At 38.1% G+C, this 20026-nt stretch overlaps 2 protein-coding genes and 1 non-coding gene across 3 annotated transcripts; 1 reads left to right on the plus strand and 2 right to left on the minus strand.

Annotated features, from left to right (window-relative positions):
* The first annotated feature begins 261 nt into the window (after nucleotides 1–261).
* Nucleotides 262–4184, plus strand: LOC107776261 (ubiquitin-related modifier 1 homolog 1). The gene is made up of 4 exons (XM_016596136.2): nucleotides 262–429; nucleotides 3280–3355; nucleotides 3470–3552; nucleotides 3928–4184. Exons 1-4 carry the CDS (start codon nucleotides 407–409, stop codon nucleotides 4043–4045), a joined length of 300 nt encoding a protein of 99 aa, XP_016451622.1. The 5' UTR covers nucleotides 262–406; the 3' UTR covers nucleotides 4046–4184.
* A 666-nt stretch (nucleotides 4185–4850) lies between these two features.
* Nucleotides 4851–4931, minus strand: TRNAL-AAG (transfer RNA leucine (anticodon AAG)). The gene has a single exon. It is a non-coding gene; the product is annotated as a tRNA-Leu (tRNA).
* A 234-nt stretch (nucleotides 4932–5165) lies between these two features.
* On the minus strand, nucleotides 5166–11002 carry LOC107826790 (ATPase GET3A). The gene is made up of 7 exons (XM_016653819.2): nucleotides 10584–11002; nucleotides 9832–9956; nucleotides 8394–8544; nucleotides 8106–8216; nucleotides 6381–6519; nucleotides 5871–5986; nucleotides 5166–5668 (listed from the first exon to the last, which is right to left on the minus strand). The coding sequence occupies exons 1-7, from the start codon at nucleotides 10848–10850 to the stop codon at nucleotides 5492–5494; spliced, it is 1086 nt and encodes a 361-aa protein (XP_016509305.1). The 5' UTR covers nucleotides 10851–11002; the 3' UTR covers nucleotides 5166–5491.
* Nucleotides 11003–20026: the final 9024 nt, after the last annotated feature.

Raw genomic sequence — 20026 nt, forward strand, 5'->3', positions numbered from 1 at the left:
GAATTTCAATAAGATCATTTACATCTCTTTTATCCTATATGTGATCTACGCTATTAGCTCTTTGATCTTGAATTAATTATGTCTAACTAAGATTTACCCCTTCATCTTATTTGATTGATTTGTTAAAAAAAGTTTCGATATATTTTGAGTCAAATAATGTATATCATGGTTTACGTGTAAATACTAAGTGGAAAAAAAGAAAACAAGAAAGAAATGAGAAATATCTAGATTAATCGGAAGAAAAATCAAGGAAATAGAAAAGAAAGAGAAAAAGATTACGAGAATAATAAACAGCTCTAAAAGACGGTCTGCTTCAACTTTCAACCGTCCCGATAAACCCTACAAATCAAGTCGTCCATCTATCTCCCTCCTAAGGTTTTGATCTTTTCATAAACCTCAAATAGAGATGCAGTTGACGCTCGAATTCGGGTAATTTTTTAGTATTTTTCTTTTATATGTTGTATCGAATCTATATTTCGTCTTTTAATGGTACATCCAAATTCAGCTAATTTTCAAGTATTTGATTAGAGTTGTTCCAATCCTGGGATGTAATCTCTGCAAGATTAGATTTTTAGCTGAAACCCTTTACAGGTTAGCTGAAAAGGGAAAGTTGATATATAAGGTTTTTGGATGGGCGATTTATGAATTTTGGAAGCCTTAAAGACATTTGGGACTAAACAAACTGTTGAAAGATTTAATCTTGTTTGCAATATATGTTCCAGTTTTCTGTTTCTTGCTAATTCTTGACACAATCAGCCTCTTTCCTATGTATTTGATTTACTACTTTGTTTTTCCCGTGCTACTGAGAGAGTGGCACTTAGTGTCTTTGGATTATTTTTGAGGGCTAACGAAACCCCAAGCAAGAGCACTTAGATATTAGTAAGTCACTGCTCCAAATTTGATTCTTATTCCTCCGTAACATAGCCATATTAGTATGAATGCATGGACGAACAATGGTGAAGTCAGGAATTTCCCTAAGGGTGTCCAATTTGAGAGAAGTAAAAATAATTCACCTACAAAGGGTGTTGAATATATATTATATACCTCTAAAACCTAATACTTTACCTATATTCACAGTGTATTGGTTCGACGAAGGGTGTTCCCATCCTTAGGACAATGTAGCTTCGCCACTGTGGACGATGAGGATTCAAATATCTGACCTGACTAGTTTCGAATTGTAGTTGCTTGATTGAGCAATATGGGAGACACTCATATAGTCTATCTTCGTTCCCTCTGTAATATCATTTGTGTGCTTGTTTTTGCTGTACTAAAGAGGACCGTGTTTGAGTGCCTGCATAATGTTTGCTATATTTCATTAGCTTATAGCTATTAGTTTCAGCTGTTCATGCATAAAGTGGGATATTTGAGTTTAATATTTAGTCTCACACAGGAATTCTCTTTTTATTTTTTATTTTTAGATGTCACAAAAAGCTGCCTTTTTTATGAAGCTTTAGTTAAATGATGTTGTAAATTTTATGCTATATACACCATTTAGCTGGTCTTTTACTAGATGAATATTGCAAACTAGAGCCCTTACTCCATGAGTTGCTATTTGCTTGAGAAGAATTACCTATTGTGTTGCATTGCTGTTAGCTTTTTACGGTGTTCTAAAGGTAACTTATTCCTTTGCCGGAGCAAATTGGGATCTTACAATCGAAGTCCGTACGTACTTCATGAAAATCAGGAAGAACATTAGTAATGGCAATTTGCAAATAACTGAGCATATTAATGATGGAAAAATGGAAATTGGGTCCAAATCATGAAACTCTTGAGAGATGGAATTTGCATAGTGTTCAAGCTCTTTCTTTTTTCTCGGGTTGGTTAGCTGATTTTTTTTTTGAATAACTTGAACTTTGTTCTAATATGTCGGGGTGTCAGTGGTTCGGTTCAGCCCGTTATTTTATAGAATTTGTACCATACCAATTTTTCGGTTATTCTATTATATATAACCACAATTAGACTTTTCGAAACCGTCCCGATCATATCGGTTTCTCTTCGATATTGGTTCGGTTAATTTTTGGTATTTTTTTAAATGTCATGTAAAAGTCACCAGTAGAACTAGAATGCAATAACATATGTTCTTTAATAGGACTTAGCAAATCTTTCTAAACATTTTTATTGTTTAAAGGGTGATGAACTAAAAAAACATGAAAAATGGCAGAGTACTGATCCATCAACTATTCTACAACAATGTAAAAGAAACCAAGCAAAGACAAAGAAAATATAAATCACACGAGTGGAAAGATATTAACCAGGCAGAAACTCATAATAAAGTCTATAGAAGATTAAATATTCAAAAGGATAAATCTAAATTATATGAAAGGAAACATCTTCAATGCATTGTAGTTTGCTACTCATAATCACTAAAATATGTTGTGTCTTGCTAATGAAGATGCTGGAAATAACTTAGTTTAAGTAGAAGTAGTATAATAGGTTTTAGTAATTAATATTTTGAGTTAAATTACTTGTTTGCTTGTAACTATTTTCATAATTCCAAGGTCCAAAGAAAAATGTAATGCTTTATTATTTTTAAACCTACTGTATAAATATATTTTCCACATGTAAAATTTATTCGGTACGGTTCGGTATTTTTATAAAATAAAAAACCTACCCTAGTTATTGATACGGTTATAGGTTTAGATAAAAACTTACGGTTTTTTTAAAAGAAACCTAAAAATCGATTCGGTGCGGTACAGTTCGGTCGGTTTAGTCGGTTTTTAAATATCCATTCACACATGTGTAACATGTAGAAGAATTTGTTCTAATAAATAACCCTTGGAGGTCTTGACTCTTCAGATTTAAGATGTAGCAAGTTGCTTTTCAGCATAATGATTTTGTTCAACACCTTGGAATGTTTGAGTTTTGACTCCAAAATTTAAAAGGACGTCATTGTTAGCAGAGTGGTATCATTTACCATCTTCTGTAAATGCTTGTTATACATGATGGGATAGTGCAGTGACTATTGCCTATGATTCTACCTTGTTACTTCTATTTGTAGTTGTTCAGTGACCTAGCAGTGTGTCAAGGATAACATCTTAACATCTGTGTTGTGTAAATGTGGATAAAATTTTGAAACTCATATCTAGTGATGGTGGGACAGAATTTCGTGACCTTATATCTACTACTTGAAAGTATATTCAGGAATTGCCATTTCTTGTCAGTATGACACTCGTTGATTAGCCTTTATGTGTTCTTTTCTACTTTCTTTTAAAATGCCTTACCATACACATCTGACCTCTATTGACATCTTCCAATTATGCTTTTACTTCCAAAACTCAGGGGAGGGTTGGAACTTCTTTGTGATTCCGTGAAGATCCATAACATTAATGTTGACCCTCAAGATGGAGAGAAGCAGGTGCAGTTTCATCTCTAATAAATGTTGTTCATACATAGATCAAATTAAGCGTGTACTTTCATCTGTCTAGGGGAGCAGTTGTGTGATTCCTTTTTCATTCTTTTCCTTAACCAGATGACGATGAAAAACTTGCTCACTTGGGTTCGCACCAATTTGATCAAGGAGAGGCCTGAAATGTTTATGAAAGGAGACTCGGTGTAAGTTGGATTAACTTTTTACCCATCCTGCTTACCTTACTGCATAGCGGAACATGCTAAGTGAAATGATGCCACCATCAAATATAGTGCCAATCATGCTAAGTAGAACATGTGTTGAAAATGCAACAACTTTGCACCAACTTGATGCTAAGGCAGTATACGAGTCAGTAATCCTTTAGTACAAAACTAAAAAGGATTATTCTTGTAAAGATTCTATGAAATCTAACATGCTATTTTCATCCTGTAGGATATACAGTGCCAATTTATGTTGACACCTCCTTGTCCCATATCTTGTTTGAACACGTACATACTTGCACACTTACACGAGCCAAGAGGAAACAGAAGATAGCTTTTTATAACTTGTATTTGTTGCAGGAGGCCTGGGGTTCTAGTCCTTGTAAATGACACTGATTGGGAACTAAGTGGCCAGCTTGAAACAGTGCTGGAAGAGAAGGATAACGTTGTTTTCATCTCAACATTGCATGGCGGTTGATGTTGATATTATACATCAGGAGCTTCAAAAAATTCAGACTCTAATAGAACTTTGGTCATTAATCATGTCATGTACTAGTCAACAATGAAGTGTATTGAATGTATGATGCTAATATAAGTGCATTTTGATTACTGATTCCATTCTGTCCTGGCACCTTGGCAGAAGGAAAATGATACAAATGCTTTACCTTGAATCATTACGAAGAAATTTTTGGTTGAGCCAAATTCACAAAGATTTACTAGTCTTAAATACCAATAGGAATGGTATAACAAAAAAGCACAAAATTTTAACATATCCCAGAAACATATATGAGCAGAACTAAGAAATGTCGATTCCGAAATGAGTCGGTTAAAATCTATAAATTCAGAGGTCGCATCTTATTAGAGCTATGTATATATAAAAGTATATATTTATACTAAATTAGCATTCAATGCCACAAAATAGTAGTGGATGTAGTGAACATAAAAATAGAAGTTATTGTGGAGAAGATGATAGTAAAACTACTACTGTGGTCTGAAATGCTAAATTACCACAAGGAGAAAAGAATACTTCTTACACTAAACAAGTGCTTTCTTACTTGGTTCTCATCTCTGGTAAATATTCAAAAAACGATTTCTAATTGATCTATCCACCATAACCTCTGGTTTACTCGTGACCTATTACGTGTAGAGCTTACGTTTTAGAGTATTTCTCTTTGGTTTTATTGCGTCTGGCGATTTGTCTTCAAGGTATATGAAGCTTAACTTTTATACTCCATTATATTCTAGAGAAGCAGGGGAAAAAAGCAATAAAAGAAACATCAGATTGTTGAGAGTGGGATTTGAACCCACGCCCTTTCGGACCAGAACCTTAATCTGGCGCCTTAGACCAACTCGGCCATCTCAACATCACTGTCTATGAGGGTGTTTAGAATATTAGAATCTTATACTCCGTAAGGACAATTCTCAGTTTATGCGGATTAAAGGAAATTAACAGGCTTCTTGTTGCATGGTTATAAAAAGTAAACATTTGTCTTACCTTTTTAAGGATTTAATAATTGATCGAAGAGAATTACACCTAATTCTCAACAAAAGAACAAATCAAAATAAGGTAACACAAACCTTCTCACTATAGTTCACGATTGGAATAAAAATGTGCTCATCATCTCCAAGAAACTTTCACTGCCTTTTAGGTTCACTACATAAATACTGGCTTCATCATTTGGTTTACATCTAATGAGACCATTGGTCCCCTTTCCTCTACAAGTACATTGTAAGCCTAAATGACCCGACTTATTAACTTATCAAAGGTACAAAAGAACCTCCCCAAAAATAAATGAAACAATCGTACATGAAAATCCTCTTGAAAAATACACAAGTATTCATTCAATGATACTTCCCTTGATAAAAATACAAAAGCGACCAAGCCGAAACAACACGCTCCATCGCCCAGGTCGTCTGAGATTGGTTATACCTTCTGTTTGCCTTTTCTAACTTTCTCTAATTCTGCTTCAGCATCTTTCAACTGTTCTTTCAATGAAGCTACTCTATTCTCCAGCTCTTCCACCGAACCTCGAGCAAGAGAAGGCTTGTATGGTGTTATAAAATGATGCGAAAATCCTTTTAGGGCTTCAACCCCACAAACCTATCAAAAAATAACTCATCAATGAGCAGACTGGTACAAAAGGTTCTCACATTGGTGGTATGCTGCAGTTTTTTTCATGTTATGGCTACTAGAGAAGATTCATGAATTTATGATCAGTAATTTTTTTTTCTCAGTACAAGGAGAATATAAATCAGTAAAAAAAGGAAGAAGCAGATATCTATGCGCAAGAGCATCTTCATACCTCTTGTGGGAGCAAAGGCAACTTCGTAATGTTAAAGTCGTCATATAACATGTAGAACTGATCCAAGTATTTCTGTTGCATCCGCATTCTAGCCTTCAGCAACTTGGATTCAACAACTGAAAAGGATTACAACTCTTACAAATTAGTTTATCACATCAAGCAGAAGAAATTAGAACTCTTTTTGACCTAATTTATATGAGATCGATTGGGAACTTAAAACATTAGTTTACTACATACAGTACAACAACAGTAGTGGAAGAACATATTAACATATTAATTGAGTAGTTTTAAAAGTTTGAATTCGATTAGGTACATCAATTTGAGTTCTTGGAACAAGTAAGTTGTATGAATAAAATTACTGACAGAAGGGTGTCGCACTTTTGGAACTTCCCAAAATTAAAAAAGCGTCATACTATATAGCACGGGTCAAGGCACAGGGAATATTAATGCAATGAAATGTACAAGCCAAATGAAAATTAACGAAAAAAAGGAAAGAAGATGGAACTGTACCTTCTTCGTCGAAAATCACTTGGTTAATTATAATGTTGTGCGTATCAATCTCAAATTTAGCAAGTTCCTGAACTAGTCTTTCAGTCTCATATAGAGAGAGGAATTCCGGAATGCAAACACAAACAAATGTTGTCAAGTCCTATTAAAAGAGGAAAAAGAAAAATGGTGTTAATGCATCAGTTGAACTTGATAACACAGTGGAGGTTTAAGTGAACAAAGAACAAAAGAATATTCAGCATTCAGCATCTGGTGAGACACATCTGTAACCTTTTTTTTCTTTCCTTTATGAAGGGGAAGGTGGTATTTAACTTTTACCTTATCAAAAAAAAGGGGAAGGTGGTATGCTCCAGCAATTATAATACACGCACAAAAGCTACAGAATTTGAATCAACATGCAATAACAGCAGATTCCTCCACAATCAAAGTAAAAGAAGCAGAACAAATGTATTGAATATATCAATATGCCTTGCTCCCCACTTCAAAATAACTCATTGTTTCAAACTTTAGAAAACACAGGAACCAGTTAGGTGTCAAAGTTCAGACCTTAATAATGAAGAACTACACAAATAACTAGAGAAGTGAGAACTATGTACAACTGAAACAGTACGATAAATAGTTATCTAACCAACAATATAAGGCTGCATGAACTCTTTACCGTGCAACCAATTTTAATGATGGTTCAAAGAAGCAACAGATATTCGAAACAGTAACATCCAGCAGATATAAGAAATGCACAACTTAGAAAATTTAATGAGTCCGTTACTTCAGTCTTGGTTTTAGCAAATTTCTTTCTCACCCATGGTACTCTGTTTCTAGTCCAAGCAAACTTATCCCCACCGCCAAAAGACAATATAAAACCACCCCTAAAATAGAGTGAAACACGGAGTAATACCAAATTACCAACAGAAAAGGTTCAAATTTAGTTGTACAGCTTGTATTTGTCTCCGGTGACCGGTCAAAGAGTAAAGGAGCTGTATCTTCCGTTAAAACACGAGATTCTAGTAGACGAGATCCTGCAAAAGGATATTCTGCCACCACTTTCCCTGAATTTGTTGATTGCTAACTTAAACTTCACCTGTTTTCTTAGGTCCAAAGGCAAATGAATCTGACATTAAAACTAATTTGTGCCACTAGTCTTGGACCTAGCAACAATTACACCCTCCCTCCCAATTTGTTTGGTAGCATTTGACTGGACACATATTTTAAGAAAGAAATGAAGACTTTCGACACATAAGCTAAATACACATCCAGTACCAAAAGTACCTTTCCGATTGGTCCATATATCATGTCAATTCCTACAAAAGCATAGCATTGAAAGCAAAATGGTAACATAAAGATCATGAAGTTTCTAAATAGAGGAAGGTGCCAATTGTTTTGCGAGCCAAAGAAAGGGAAGAGTGCCAATGAATTGGGACAGAGGGAGCACATGAAAGTGTCTTCATAAGAATGGTAATTTATTGCTCCCAGGGCTTTGATTCAATGTTAAGGATGCACAGCATGGGGATGTGTGGATTGGAGCGCACGTTACAATTTTGAACCCTACCATTAAAATGAAAGCTCGAATTTCTGTGGGAGCCGATTAGAGGGACGGGTCCATACTCCCTAAGTTTCGAACTTGTGGGCAAACCGGGTTGCGCTAGCTACCTCACAGCAGATTTCTTGGTTATCAACCCAAAAGAAAAGGAAAGAAAAGAAGGAATGACGATCTTGAGGTACGAATCTCACCGGATCCTTAAACTGTTTGTTCACTTCTTCAATAATTTCTTTCATGCCTTCAAGCTTGCCAAGGATAGCAGCCTCCCCAAATTCTTCATCAACACCCAATAGGCGAGTCATCTGCAATAGACAAACTTTAGTAAATTTCTCTGTTTTCCTTTCTTGCAAACAGCATCAACCTTGAACTTAAAATTAGCAGCTTAGCGGGGGATTTTTATAGGGAAAAAAAATATGGAAAATGGACTTTTGGGCTGTGTCCGTGGTTAGGTGGGTAATTTTATTTCGAGGGGTGATTACCTGACTCAGCACACCTCCGAATCTACTCTTCAAACTCATCACTTTGGCAAGCCCTTTCTCTAGAGTCGATGGGAATTGTAATAGCCGAAGAGTATGCCCTGTTGGGGCTGTATCAAACACTATTACCGAGTAGTCCATGGTTTGCACCAATCTGGAAAGAAACGAATGGAAAAAAGTTATAGCCCAATTTGATTAACAAGCCAGCAGTGTTAACCTACTGATAAACAAATATATCGGCCTCCAGACAAATGTAAGAAAGTAGTCACATTTAAGCACTACGGATGTACCATAGAAAATGAACTTCGAACCAAAAGGGTTAGAAGGATCTCAACAAATTAATGAATCAGATGTTCAGGAAAAAGAATAGTCATGATGATCACTTTCAGTTGAAATAACATCCCTTGTCCAATTTCGTTTATATCTAGTGATGTGTCAATTAGAGGGGTCGTTAACTAGTGCAGTTTGATACCTCCTTAAGCGTCATCGTCTAGTGGAATCACTCTTGTCCTTCTTTCAAATTCAAGACTGGCTCTTTACATATGTGATGGAGGGCACATGTTATGGATCCAGATCCACAGACACCCTATCGGGTTGTCGGGGTTACCGTTAAATTATGAAGTGCATTGAGATAGCTGTCCCCTATTCCTCTTCTAGTGGGTCTAGTATGGTGATGATAGGGGCCCTTTTAATACAGGATAGGTCTCTTGGATTAAACGGATCAGGCCAACTAGGTCTATATACTTTTTTGATAAGTAACTAGGCCTAAATACTAAAAGACAGTTTTTTATGTCATCCAGAGTAGGAAGCTTTTTCTAGGATCTCCTAAAGTAGAGCAGTATTGAGTCCTCTATTTACCACATAACAAAACAGATCTTCATCCATGGATGTATAAACAACTATTGAAGGTTGGTTTAATATCTTGTTCTCCTGATAAGCAAGTGAAGGGCAATTTGATCCGAGGATACCAAGAAACCATGAACAACAAAATACGTTCTTTGTGTATTCGTGTAGTGAATCTTCCAAAACCTAGACTCATTGATTTTTGGATCACTTGTAGCTCTTCCGGCACTTTATATAGTTTTACTATAATATATCTCCCATAAACAAAAAGCCTAAATAAAGGCCATGCTGTGGCAACTAAATTACTGCTCAATGTACATTCAAGTCCATCAACTAGATAAGATACTGTAAATTGGCTCAATCTTTTCATCCAGTGTTTAGGGGATACGATACATCCAAAGAGCCTTTCATACAGTGCAATATACTAATTTCACATCATTATCCTCCTAATTCCATGCTACCATAATTGCATAGTGTCAAATGAGGCTTAACGCAAGAATAAATCTTTATCACTTTCAAATAAATTTGGGGTTCATAAAACATTTATCCCCAAGAAAGTTAACAATCATGGTATTTATTACAAAGGGATACCAATTACTTTAGCATCTCCGCAAAACTCATAGCTTCATCGATCCCAGGGATTGCGTTTGTCAAATCAGACAAAAAGTCGTCCATACCATCTGAAGTGACTGAGTCTTCTTTCTCCACAGTTGGATCAATTTCCTAAATAACGCAAGTTCAATCAAAAAATCAAGACCAGCAACAGCATATTAGGTTAAAAAAGAAATTGACCATACATTCAAACTGCCAGGAAGTTGTCATAAATTATCCAGTAAAGGTCACTCCTTGAATTCAATACACCCCAATATAAACACGAGACTTAAGCTTGGTAAAGCTGAGTACTATTACTTAATACAAAAGGGCCTAAAATCAATTCCAGCAAACGTCTCCTCCACACCCACTAAATTAACAACCCCCCCCCCCCCCCACACACACACACACAAAAACAAACAAACAAAAAAAGGAGTTCGGAGTATTAAAGTTCTAACCTTTGTTTTTGTCTCAATTCAAAATGAATTTTCCTTAAATTTCTCAATTCATGCATGAAGGAAAGACACAATTTTTGTTACTAAGCAAAACTATAACAAAATTGTAGTACCTGTTTCATTCCCTAAACAATAAAGGTGGCATTTTTTTTCTGTAACAACTATTAACCCACAATACCAAGAGCACCAAATTCACAAGTGATACACAATTAATTAATTCCAAGAAGAAGCAAACAAGATCCAAATAAAAATTTGAGCTTTAAAGGAAAAGGGGTGTAAAAAAAAAAAGAAAGAAGAAGAATACCATGGCATACAAATTGGAGAAGCCATTGACAAGGGTAGGAGACTTGGTAAAGCGTTGTTGGAAGGCATCACTGAGATTGTGAGCAGGGTCAGTAGATATAATGAGAACTGAGGATCTGACCTGAGAAAGAAGGATACCAAGAATTGAACTACATGTAGTTTTGCCAACCCCACCTTTACCCCCTACAAATACCCACTTCAGTGTATCTTGCTCTAGCACGTTTTGCACTGTGGCTTCCGGTAAATCTTGATTATTATTGGAAGCCATGAATATAGTCAGACTTGGATTTTGGTATTTTTGTTTTCCTCTACCTAGTTATTGTGGAGACTTGTACAAAACCCAGAAGACTAGGGAGAGAAAATTTATGGTTGATTATTTGTTTGAGACAGACGTAAGGGATCTGGCCGCCTCGTCCCCCACAGTCTTTGAGGCATAAATTAAGTAACAAAATTTTATAGGTTAATGTAGAGATTTTCACAATTAAATCTAATTTATGTAGGTTGTAACATTTTTAATAAAAACAATTTAATTTTCAAGTTATTAGTTCTCGTGAAGTGATGGAAAACATTCAATGTAATCGAAAGGAGAAAAAAAGATTTGTCCTTCTATACAACTACTCATTTATGTTTAACTTCAGAATGAATACTTTCTTTTTATTTTGCTATAACAATTATTTACCCTATATGTGAAGATTAGCCAATTACAATAAGTTGTTTTTTTATATATATTATTACAATAATCATGATTTTTTTTATAAATACTTATAGTTGACTTTTTAATCCCCGTTTGGCCATAAATTTTGCGAAATTTTTTCTAATTTTTTTTGGCAAATATATATACATGTTTGTTTATAGATTTTTTATTTTGGCAAATTTCTAAATGCCAAAACCAGCTCAAGAGTTATTTTTGGCTCAAAATATTACCGTTTGGTTTGTAAAATAATTTCAAAAATTACCCTAAACTTTATATTTTATAAAAAAAGAAGCTCATTTTCTGTTATTATGACTCAACTAATCCATATCTACCCACTTTTCCCTCATTAAACTCACGCGGCTTTGCCCATCTCTATAAACAGGAGAAAACCTTCGCCAAAATTATTGTGCCAATCTAATCCAACGCAAAGATAAAATTTGAAGGTAATTTACTAAAATCTGCTAATGTTTGTATAAATTTTCTTAAGATTTATTTCGCCTATTTTGTATAAATTTTCTTCGGAGTTGTTGGGTATTTTTGTTTTTAAAACTTGTGGGTATAAGTCACATTTCATGTTTTTTCTTTTAAAAAAAAAGTGAAATATATTTTGAAAAAATTACGTCCATTTTTCATCTTCAAATTAAACTTCACTCAAATTAAAATTTTTAAAATAAATTTGAGAATCTATGACCAAACAATAGCTCAATAATTTGAACAGTCTCCGAGTATACAAACTAAAACCAAAAGTAATGCATAGGCAAATTGCAATGAATTGTCTAGCATCCAAATTAACAGAGCTCGAACGATATTTATCAGATACAAGAAGAACTATATACTGTGTACCATCTTAAATTTGAATCTCCTAAGTATTGACTACTCTCTTTGTGAAAATTCTTAACACATGGACTTGTGAGATTTCCTACCTTAGTGTGCTGCTCTTTCTTACCAAACAAGGGCATTGGAATTGGATGACTGGCATACTCCCTCCATCTCATATTATTAGTCGTGGTTATTAAAAATAATTGTCTCAAATTTGTCATTTCAGAAGTTTAAAACAAAATTAATTTTTTTTTCTTTTTTACCTTTAGTAATAATTATCCTTAAAGACTACAAACACCTCAATTATGGATAACTTTGTTCAAATACCAATAAATCAATCTTATTTTTTTAAACACTTTATAATGTTTACACAAATACAGTCAATAAACACCGGAATCCTAACAACTTCCACCATTGTATTATAAAATCTATTCTTAAGCCAAAATTCTGCTACTACGATAATGAAAGAATGTGGTTGATTATGAATTTGATTTAAACAAATTTGATTTGAATGTCGAAGATTCAATTAAAAGAGTGTGACACAATTTTGATTTGAATGTAGCTGATTATGAATTTGATTTAAACAAATTTCCAGATGAAGAGATGAGGCATTCAAGGACGAAGAATTACAACGAGCGTTCCAGACCATGTTAAATTTTTTATTAATGAATCTCTTTTAGTTGGATATAGCAATGTATCTCTTTTAATTCTTCTCTAGCATTAAGCCGTTACTACGATGAGGAACGAATATGAATATGTTCAATCTCTCTCTCTATATATTGTCACAACCCGGAATTTTCACCCTCGGGAGTCGTGATGGCGCCTACTCGTAGAAGCTAGGCAAGCCACGAACTTAGAAATCTTTAGCTCTTCTGTGTTATTCTTTTTTTTTTATAACTCATTTTAACAAGTGATAAACACCTACATGACAGCGGAATATGAGATTTAAGCGGAAGTCTTAAATAAAAATAAAACTAAAATGTTTCGAAAGTCAACACATGCCTCTACCCAAAAACTGGTGTCACAATATCCATGGACTACTAGGAGTACTACATACAACAGTTTGAAGGAAAAATAACATTGTTTGTCTCGGATACATGAGATAACAGAACATAATAAAAGATAGAGGAGACGCCGGGCTTGCGGACGCCTGCAAGGCTACCTCGGTGTCTCGGTGGACTGAAGGCTGGCTCCCCTACTGCTACTAATCAAGTGCCGCTCCGGTATCTGCACAGAATGCAGAGTGTAGTATCAGCACAACCGACCCCATGTGATGGTAAGTGTCTGGCCTAACTCCGGCGAGGTAGTGACGAGGCTAGGACCAGACTCCAGATAAACCTGTGCAGTTATATAATATACAACAGAAATATAAACAGGTAGTAACAGTTTTAAAGGGAGGGGAAACATGCTTCGGGGAAACATATCAATTCTATCAGAAACATAATAAAGTATGAAAGAACACTCGATGTCTACAATCAACACAATAACAATACTGTTGCGGCGTGCAACCTGATCCCTTATCATTTAACATTGTTGCGACGTGCAACCTGATCCACATATATAACTGTTGCGGCGTGCAACCCGATCCAATATAATATCTGTTGCGGCGTGCAACCCGATCCACATATATAGCTGTTGCGGCGTGCAACCCGATCCAATATAATATCTAATAATGTTGTGGCGCACAACCCGCTCCAAATATACTGTCCACAATAATCATAATTAATCGTCCCAACAAGGGATCAATAATAGACTACACTATCCCGGCAAGGGAACTCCACAGTACAAGTATATATGTCCCGGCAAGGGAGAAACAGCCATAACCAAACTTGTTCCAACACCTAACTATCTCAACTATAACTCAACTAGTTTCAACATCTAACTACCTCACCTATAACTAAACTTGTTAAACACCTAACTACCCAGTTATAACCAAACTTGTTACAACACCTAATACGAAGAATCATCAACCTGAGCGTCCGTAATATCCATTAAGAACACAATGTAAGGGAACCTCAACTCAACAACAGCCCGGCAAGGGGCAACATAATGATCTCTTCTCTTTCTCACTTTTACTTCACACTTCACTTCACAACTCGAGCCAATACTCTAGAGTTTCGATTATCACTTATACTTTCACAATTCATTATACAACTGGAGTCAACGCTCCTCAATGTTCATATGTCACAATTCTTTCCACAACTTTATACTACAAATAGAAATCTTTACCAAAGCATAAATAATACAACGAGATAATGAAAATCACAATATAAGACTCACGGTCATGCTTGACACCAATGCATAGATACTCGTCACCATGCCTATACGTCGTACTCAACAAGGAACAAATAGCAAATAGGACACAACTCCTAATCCATCAAGCTAAGGCTAGACCAAACACTTACCTCGATGCCTCAAACATAACTCAAGCTTCAATTACAGCTTTACCCCTTGATTCCTTCGCCAATTCGCTCGTATCTAGCCACAAGTTACTTAATTATATCAATAAACGCTAAATGAATCAATTTGAATGCATGAAAAATAAGTTCTCCAAAGTTTTACCCAAAAAGTCAAAACGCCCCGGGCACACGTGGTCAAAACCCAAGGTTCGAACCTAAACCCGATTACCCATTCCCCCAGGAACTCAAATATATAATTTGTTTTGAAATTGGACCTCAAATCGAGGTCCAAATCCCCAATTTTTGAAAAAACCTAGGTTCTACCCAAAACACCCAATTTCCCCTATGAAAATAATTTATTTAAAGTTGAAATCATATTAAAAGATGCTAATGATTGAAGAAAACTAGTTAAAAATGACTTACAATTGATTTGGAGAAGAAAGGTTGTTTGAAAAATTGCCTCTTATGTTTTTTGGGGTTTTGAAAAATAAAAAATGACTGAAAATCCCGTCTATTTATACCCCCTCAGACCCCTTGTGCGGACCGGACAAAGTTGACTGCGGTCGCACAACAGGGCCCTGTGCGGACCGTACAAAGTCGACTGCGGCCGCACATCAGAGTTCTGTGCGGACTGCACAAAGCCGACCGCGACCGCATAGCCTTCACCGCGGACCGCACTCGTGGGGTTCAGAGACCTGCAATTTCTGGTTTTAAGCCTAAAATATCCCGAAACTCACCCGAGCCATCGGAACTCCAAACCAAGTGCACACAAAACCTCAAGAACATCCTACGGACTTATTTGTGTAATCAAATCATCAAAATAACATCATGAACATCAAATTAAATCTCAAGAGCAATGAAATCTTCTCAAAACTTCTTTAAACATCAACTTTGCAATTTAAGTCCAAATCACGTCATATGACATCCGTTTTTCACCAAATTCCACAGAAATATCTTAAATCATATATAAGACCTGTACCGGGCGCCGAAACCAAAATACGGGCCCGATACCATCATGTTCTAATCAAATTTCATTTCAAATTTCTTTAAACAATTTTAGAAAATAATTTTCTTTGAAAATTTATTTCTCAGGCTCGGGACCTCGGAATTCGATTCGGGAATACGCCCAAGTCCCATTTTTTCCTACGGACCCTCCGGGACTGTCAAATCACGGGTCCGGGTCCGTTTACCCAAAACACTGACCGAAGTCAAATTAGCTCATTGTATAATCAAAACTTATTGTTTTTCACAGATTATCATATTTAAGCATTCTGGCTATGCGCCTGGACTGTGCACGCAAATTTAGGTGACTCTAAATGAGGTATTCAAGGCCTCAGAACACAGAGTTTCATTTTAAAACAAATGATGACCTTTTGGGTCATCACATTCTCCACCTCTAAAACAATCGTTCGTCCTCGAACGGACAGAAGAATGAAGTACCTGAGTCGGGGAAATGTGGGGATAACGACTTCGCATATCGGACTCAGACTCCCAGGTCGATGCCTCAGGAGGCTGACCTCTCCACTAAGCACGAACAGAAGGAAAACTTTTCGACCTCAACTGACGAACTTGCTGGTCTAGAATAGCTACCGGCTCCTCCTCATAAGACAAGTCCTTGTCCAACTGGACATGCTGAAATCTAACACATGGGATGGATCGCCGCGATATTTCCGAAGCATGGACACATGAAACACTGGATGCACGACTGATAAGCTCGGCGGCAATGCAAGTCTATAAGCCACCTCTCCCACTCGATCAAGAATCTCAAGCGGGCCAATGAACCTAGGGCTAAGCTTGCCCTTCTTCACAAATCTCATCACGCCCTTCATAGGAGACACTCGAAGCAATACCCGCTCACCTACCATGAATGTTAAATCTCGAACCTTGCGGTCTGCATAACTCTTTTGCCTGGACTGAGTGCAAAACCTATCCTGAATAATCCTGACCTTATCCAAAGCCTCCTGAACCAGATCCGTACCCAACAATCGAGCCTCTTCTGGCTCAAACCATCCAATCGGAGATCGACACCGCCTACCATATAAAGCCTCATAAGGAGCCATTTGGATACTCGACTGGTAACTGTTGTTGTAAGCAAACTCTGGTAAAGGCAAAAACTGATCCCATAAGCCTCCAAAGTCAATGACATAAGCTCGGAGCATATCCTCTAAAATCTGAATAGTCCGCTCGGACTGCCCGTCCGTCTGAGGATGAAATGCTATGCTCAACTCAACCTGGGTGCCCAACTCTCGCTGAACAACTCTCCAGAAACGCGAGGTAAATTGCGTACCTCGGTCCGAAATGATAGATACAGGCACACCATGAAGACGAAAAATCTCCCGGATATAGATCTCAACTAACCTCTCGGATGAATAGGAGACTACCACAAGAATGAAATGCACTGACTTGGTCAGCCTATCAACAATGAGCCATACTGCGTCGAACTTCCTCCAAGTCTGCAGGAGTCCAACAACGAAATGCATAGTAACTCGCTCCCACTTCCACTCGTGAAGCTCAATCCTCTGAAATAAACCACCAGGCCTCTGATGCTCATACTTAACCTGCTGACAGTTCAAACACCGAGCTACATATGCAACGATATCCTTCTTTATTCTCTACCAACAATAATGTTGCTGCAAATCCTGATACATCTTTGCGGCGCCCAGATGAATAGAGTACCAGGAGCTATGGGCCTCCTCTAAAATCAACTCCCGAAGCCCATCCACATTTGGCACACACACTCGATCCTGCAATCTCAAAACTCCATCATCATCTAGGGTAACCTGCTTGGCACCTCCGCACTGCACCGTGTCTCTAAGGATGCACAAATGGGGACCATCATACTGCCGATCATGGATACGCTCCAATAAAGAAGAACGAGCGACCGTGCAAGATAATACCTGACTAGGCTCAGAAATATCCAACCTCACGAACCGATTGGTCAAGGCCTAAACATCCAAAGCAAGCGGCCTCTCACCGACCGGAATATAAGCAAGGCTGCCCATACTGGCTGACTTCCTACTCATGGCATCGACCACCATATTGGCCTTTCCTGGGTGATATAAGATAGTGATATCATAATCATTCAACAACTCCAACCACCTCCTCTGCCTCAAATTCAACTCCTTTTGCTTGAACAAATACTGAAGACTCTTGTGATCCGTGAACACCTCACATGCCATGCCATACAGATAATGCCTCCAAATCTTCAATGCGTGAACTATGGCTACAAACTCTAAATCATGAACTGGATAGTTCTTCTCATGAATCTTCAACTACCGCGAAGCATAGGCAATGACCTTGCCATCTTGCATCAACACTGCACCAAACCCAATACGAGAAGCATCACAATAAACTGTATAAGGCCCTGAACCTGTGGGCAAAACCAATACCGGTGCCGTAGTCAGAGTTGTCTTGAGCTTCTGAAAGCTCGCCTCACACTCGTCCGACCATCTGAACTGGGCACTCTTCTGGGTCAACCTGGTCATCGGGGCTGTGATAGATGAAAAACCCTCCACAAATCAGCGATAGTAGCCTACCAATCCCAAGAAACTCCGAATCTCTGTAGCTGATGCTGGTCTAGGCCAATTCTTGACTGCCTCAATTTTCTTCGGATCAAACTGAATACCCTCTGCGGACATAACATGACCCAGTAATGCAACTGAACTCAACCAGAACTCACACTTCGAGAATTTAGCATATAACTGACTATCCCTTAAGGTCTGAAGAACCACTCTAAGATGTTGTTCGTGCTCCTCCTAGTTGCGGAAATATATCAAAATATCATCAATAAAGACTATCACGAACAAATCCAAATAAGGCCTGAACACTCGGTTCATCAAATCCATAAAAGTTGCGGGGGAATTTGTCAACCTGAATGACATAACCAAGAACTCATAATGCCCGTACCGAGTGCAGAATGTTGTCTTAGGGAGATCAGATGCCCTAATCCTCAACTGATGATAGCTAGATCTCAAGTCAATCTTCGAAAATACTCTGGCACCCTGAAGCTGATCAAACAAATCATCAATCCTCGGCAATGGATACTTATTCTTGATTGTAACCTTGTTCAACCGCCGGTAATCAATACATATTCTCATCGATCCATCCTTCTTCTTAACAAACAACACCGGCGCACCCCAAGGCGAAACACTCAGCCTAATGAAACCCTTTTCAAGCAAGTCTTGCAACTGCTTCTTCAACTCTTTTAACTCAGGCGGGGCCATACGATACGGCGGGATAAAAATGGGCTGAGTGCCCGGAGCCAAATCAATGCAAAAGTCAATATCCCTGTTGGGTGGCATACCCGACAGGTCTGAAGGGAAAACATCAGGAAACTCTAGAACAATGGGCAGAGAATCAATAGAGGGAACCTCGGTACTAGAATCACGAACATATGCTAAATAGGCCAAACACCCCTTCTCGACCGTACGCCGAGCCTTCACATAAGAGATAACACTACGGGTAGCATGGCCAGAAGTCCCTCTACACTCTAAACGAGGCTTATCCGGTAAATCTAGGTCATAATCTTGGCATGACAGTCCAAGATAGCGTGGTAAGGTGATAACCAGTCCATCCCCAATATAACATCGAAATCGGCCATGTCTAAATGCAACAAATCTACACGAGTCTCAAGACCCCCAATCACCGCAATACAAGAACGATGGACTCGGTCAACTATAATAAAATCACCTACAGGGGTAGACACATAAACGGGAACACTCAATAAATTACTAGGCATAACCAGATACGGTGCAAAATAAGATGACACATACGAGTAGGTAGACCCTGGATCAAATAACACTGAAGCATCTCTATCACAAACCAGAACCGTACCTATAATAACTGTATCTGAAGCCTTAGCCTCGGGCCTGGCTAAAAGAGCATAACATCGGGGCTAGGCCCCACCACCCTAGGCTCCATCTCTGGGACGGCCTGCAGCTGGCTGGCCTCCATCTCTAGCGGCCTGAGCTCCACCTTTAAATCCTCTACCTCCACCTCTAGCACCTCTACCCCCACCCCTAGCTGGCTGGGTGGTCTGTGGAACACCTCGTGCCTGGACCATAGCATGGAAACCTTGCTGCTGTGACTGAGTACCCACCAACCTCGGACAAGTCCTCCTGATATGACCATACTCACCACACTCAAAACATCCACCTGAGTGCTGTGGCTGAGGAAACTGAGACTGACCCTGGCGACCCGAATGACCACCCCGAAAACTCTGGAGCGGCAATGCACTGATAGGAGCTGGTGGTGCACTGTAGGACTGTTGATCGGAATACAACATCTGCGGCAAAAAACTACCTGAAGCGCCTTGAGAGACCTGAAGAGCTGACTGAAAGGGCCTAGGAGGATGGCCTCTACCATATGAATCCTTGCCTCCAAACGAGGCACCACTAAATCTACCTGAATGACGGGGCCTCTTATCCGACCCATGACCACCTCCCTGTGACAGGACCATCTCCACTCTACGGGCCACATTGGCCGCCTCCTAAAAAGTGATCTCACTCCCAGCCTCCCTAGCCATCTGAAGGC

The sequence above is a fragment of the Nicotiana tabacum genome, chromosome 7 (genome assembly GCF_000715075.1).
Source record: "Nicotiana tabacum cultivar K326 chromosome 7, ASM71507v2, whole genome shotgun sequence".
Lineage (NCBI taxonomy): Eukaryota > Viridiplantae > Streptophyta > Magnoliopsida > Solanales > Solanaceae > Nicotiana > Nicotiana tabacum.

What these genes read in the sequence shown, in the direction of transcription:
- LOC107776261 (XM_016596136.2), top strand. Translation starts at nt 407, where the DNA reads ATGCAGTTGACGCTCGAATTCGG. An exon ending in CAGTTGACGCTCGAATTCGG is followed by an intron (nt 430 to 3,279) that starts GTAATTTTTTAG and finishes TCCAAAACTCAG; the next exon opens with GGGAGGGTTGGAACTTCTTT. An exon ending in TTTATGAAAGGAGACTCGGT is followed by an intron (nt 3,553 to 3,927) that starts GTAAGTTGGATT and finishes TATTTGTTGCAG; the next exon opens with GAGGCCTGGGGTTCTAGTCC.
- LOC107826790 (XM_016653819.2), bottom strand. Translation starts at nt 10,850, where the DNA reads ATGGCTTCCAATAATAATCAAGATTTACCGGAAGCCACAGTGCAAAAC. An exon ending in TCTCCAATTTGTATGCCATG is followed by an intron (nt 9,957 to 10,583) that starts GTATTCTTCTTC and finishes TGCGTTATTTAG; the next exon opens with GAAATTGATCCAACTGTGGA. An exon ending in AGTTTTGCGGAGATGCTAAA is followed by an intron (nt 8,545 to 9,831) that starts GTAATTGGTATC and finishes GTTTCTTTCCAG; the next exon opens with ATTGGTGCAAACCATGGACT.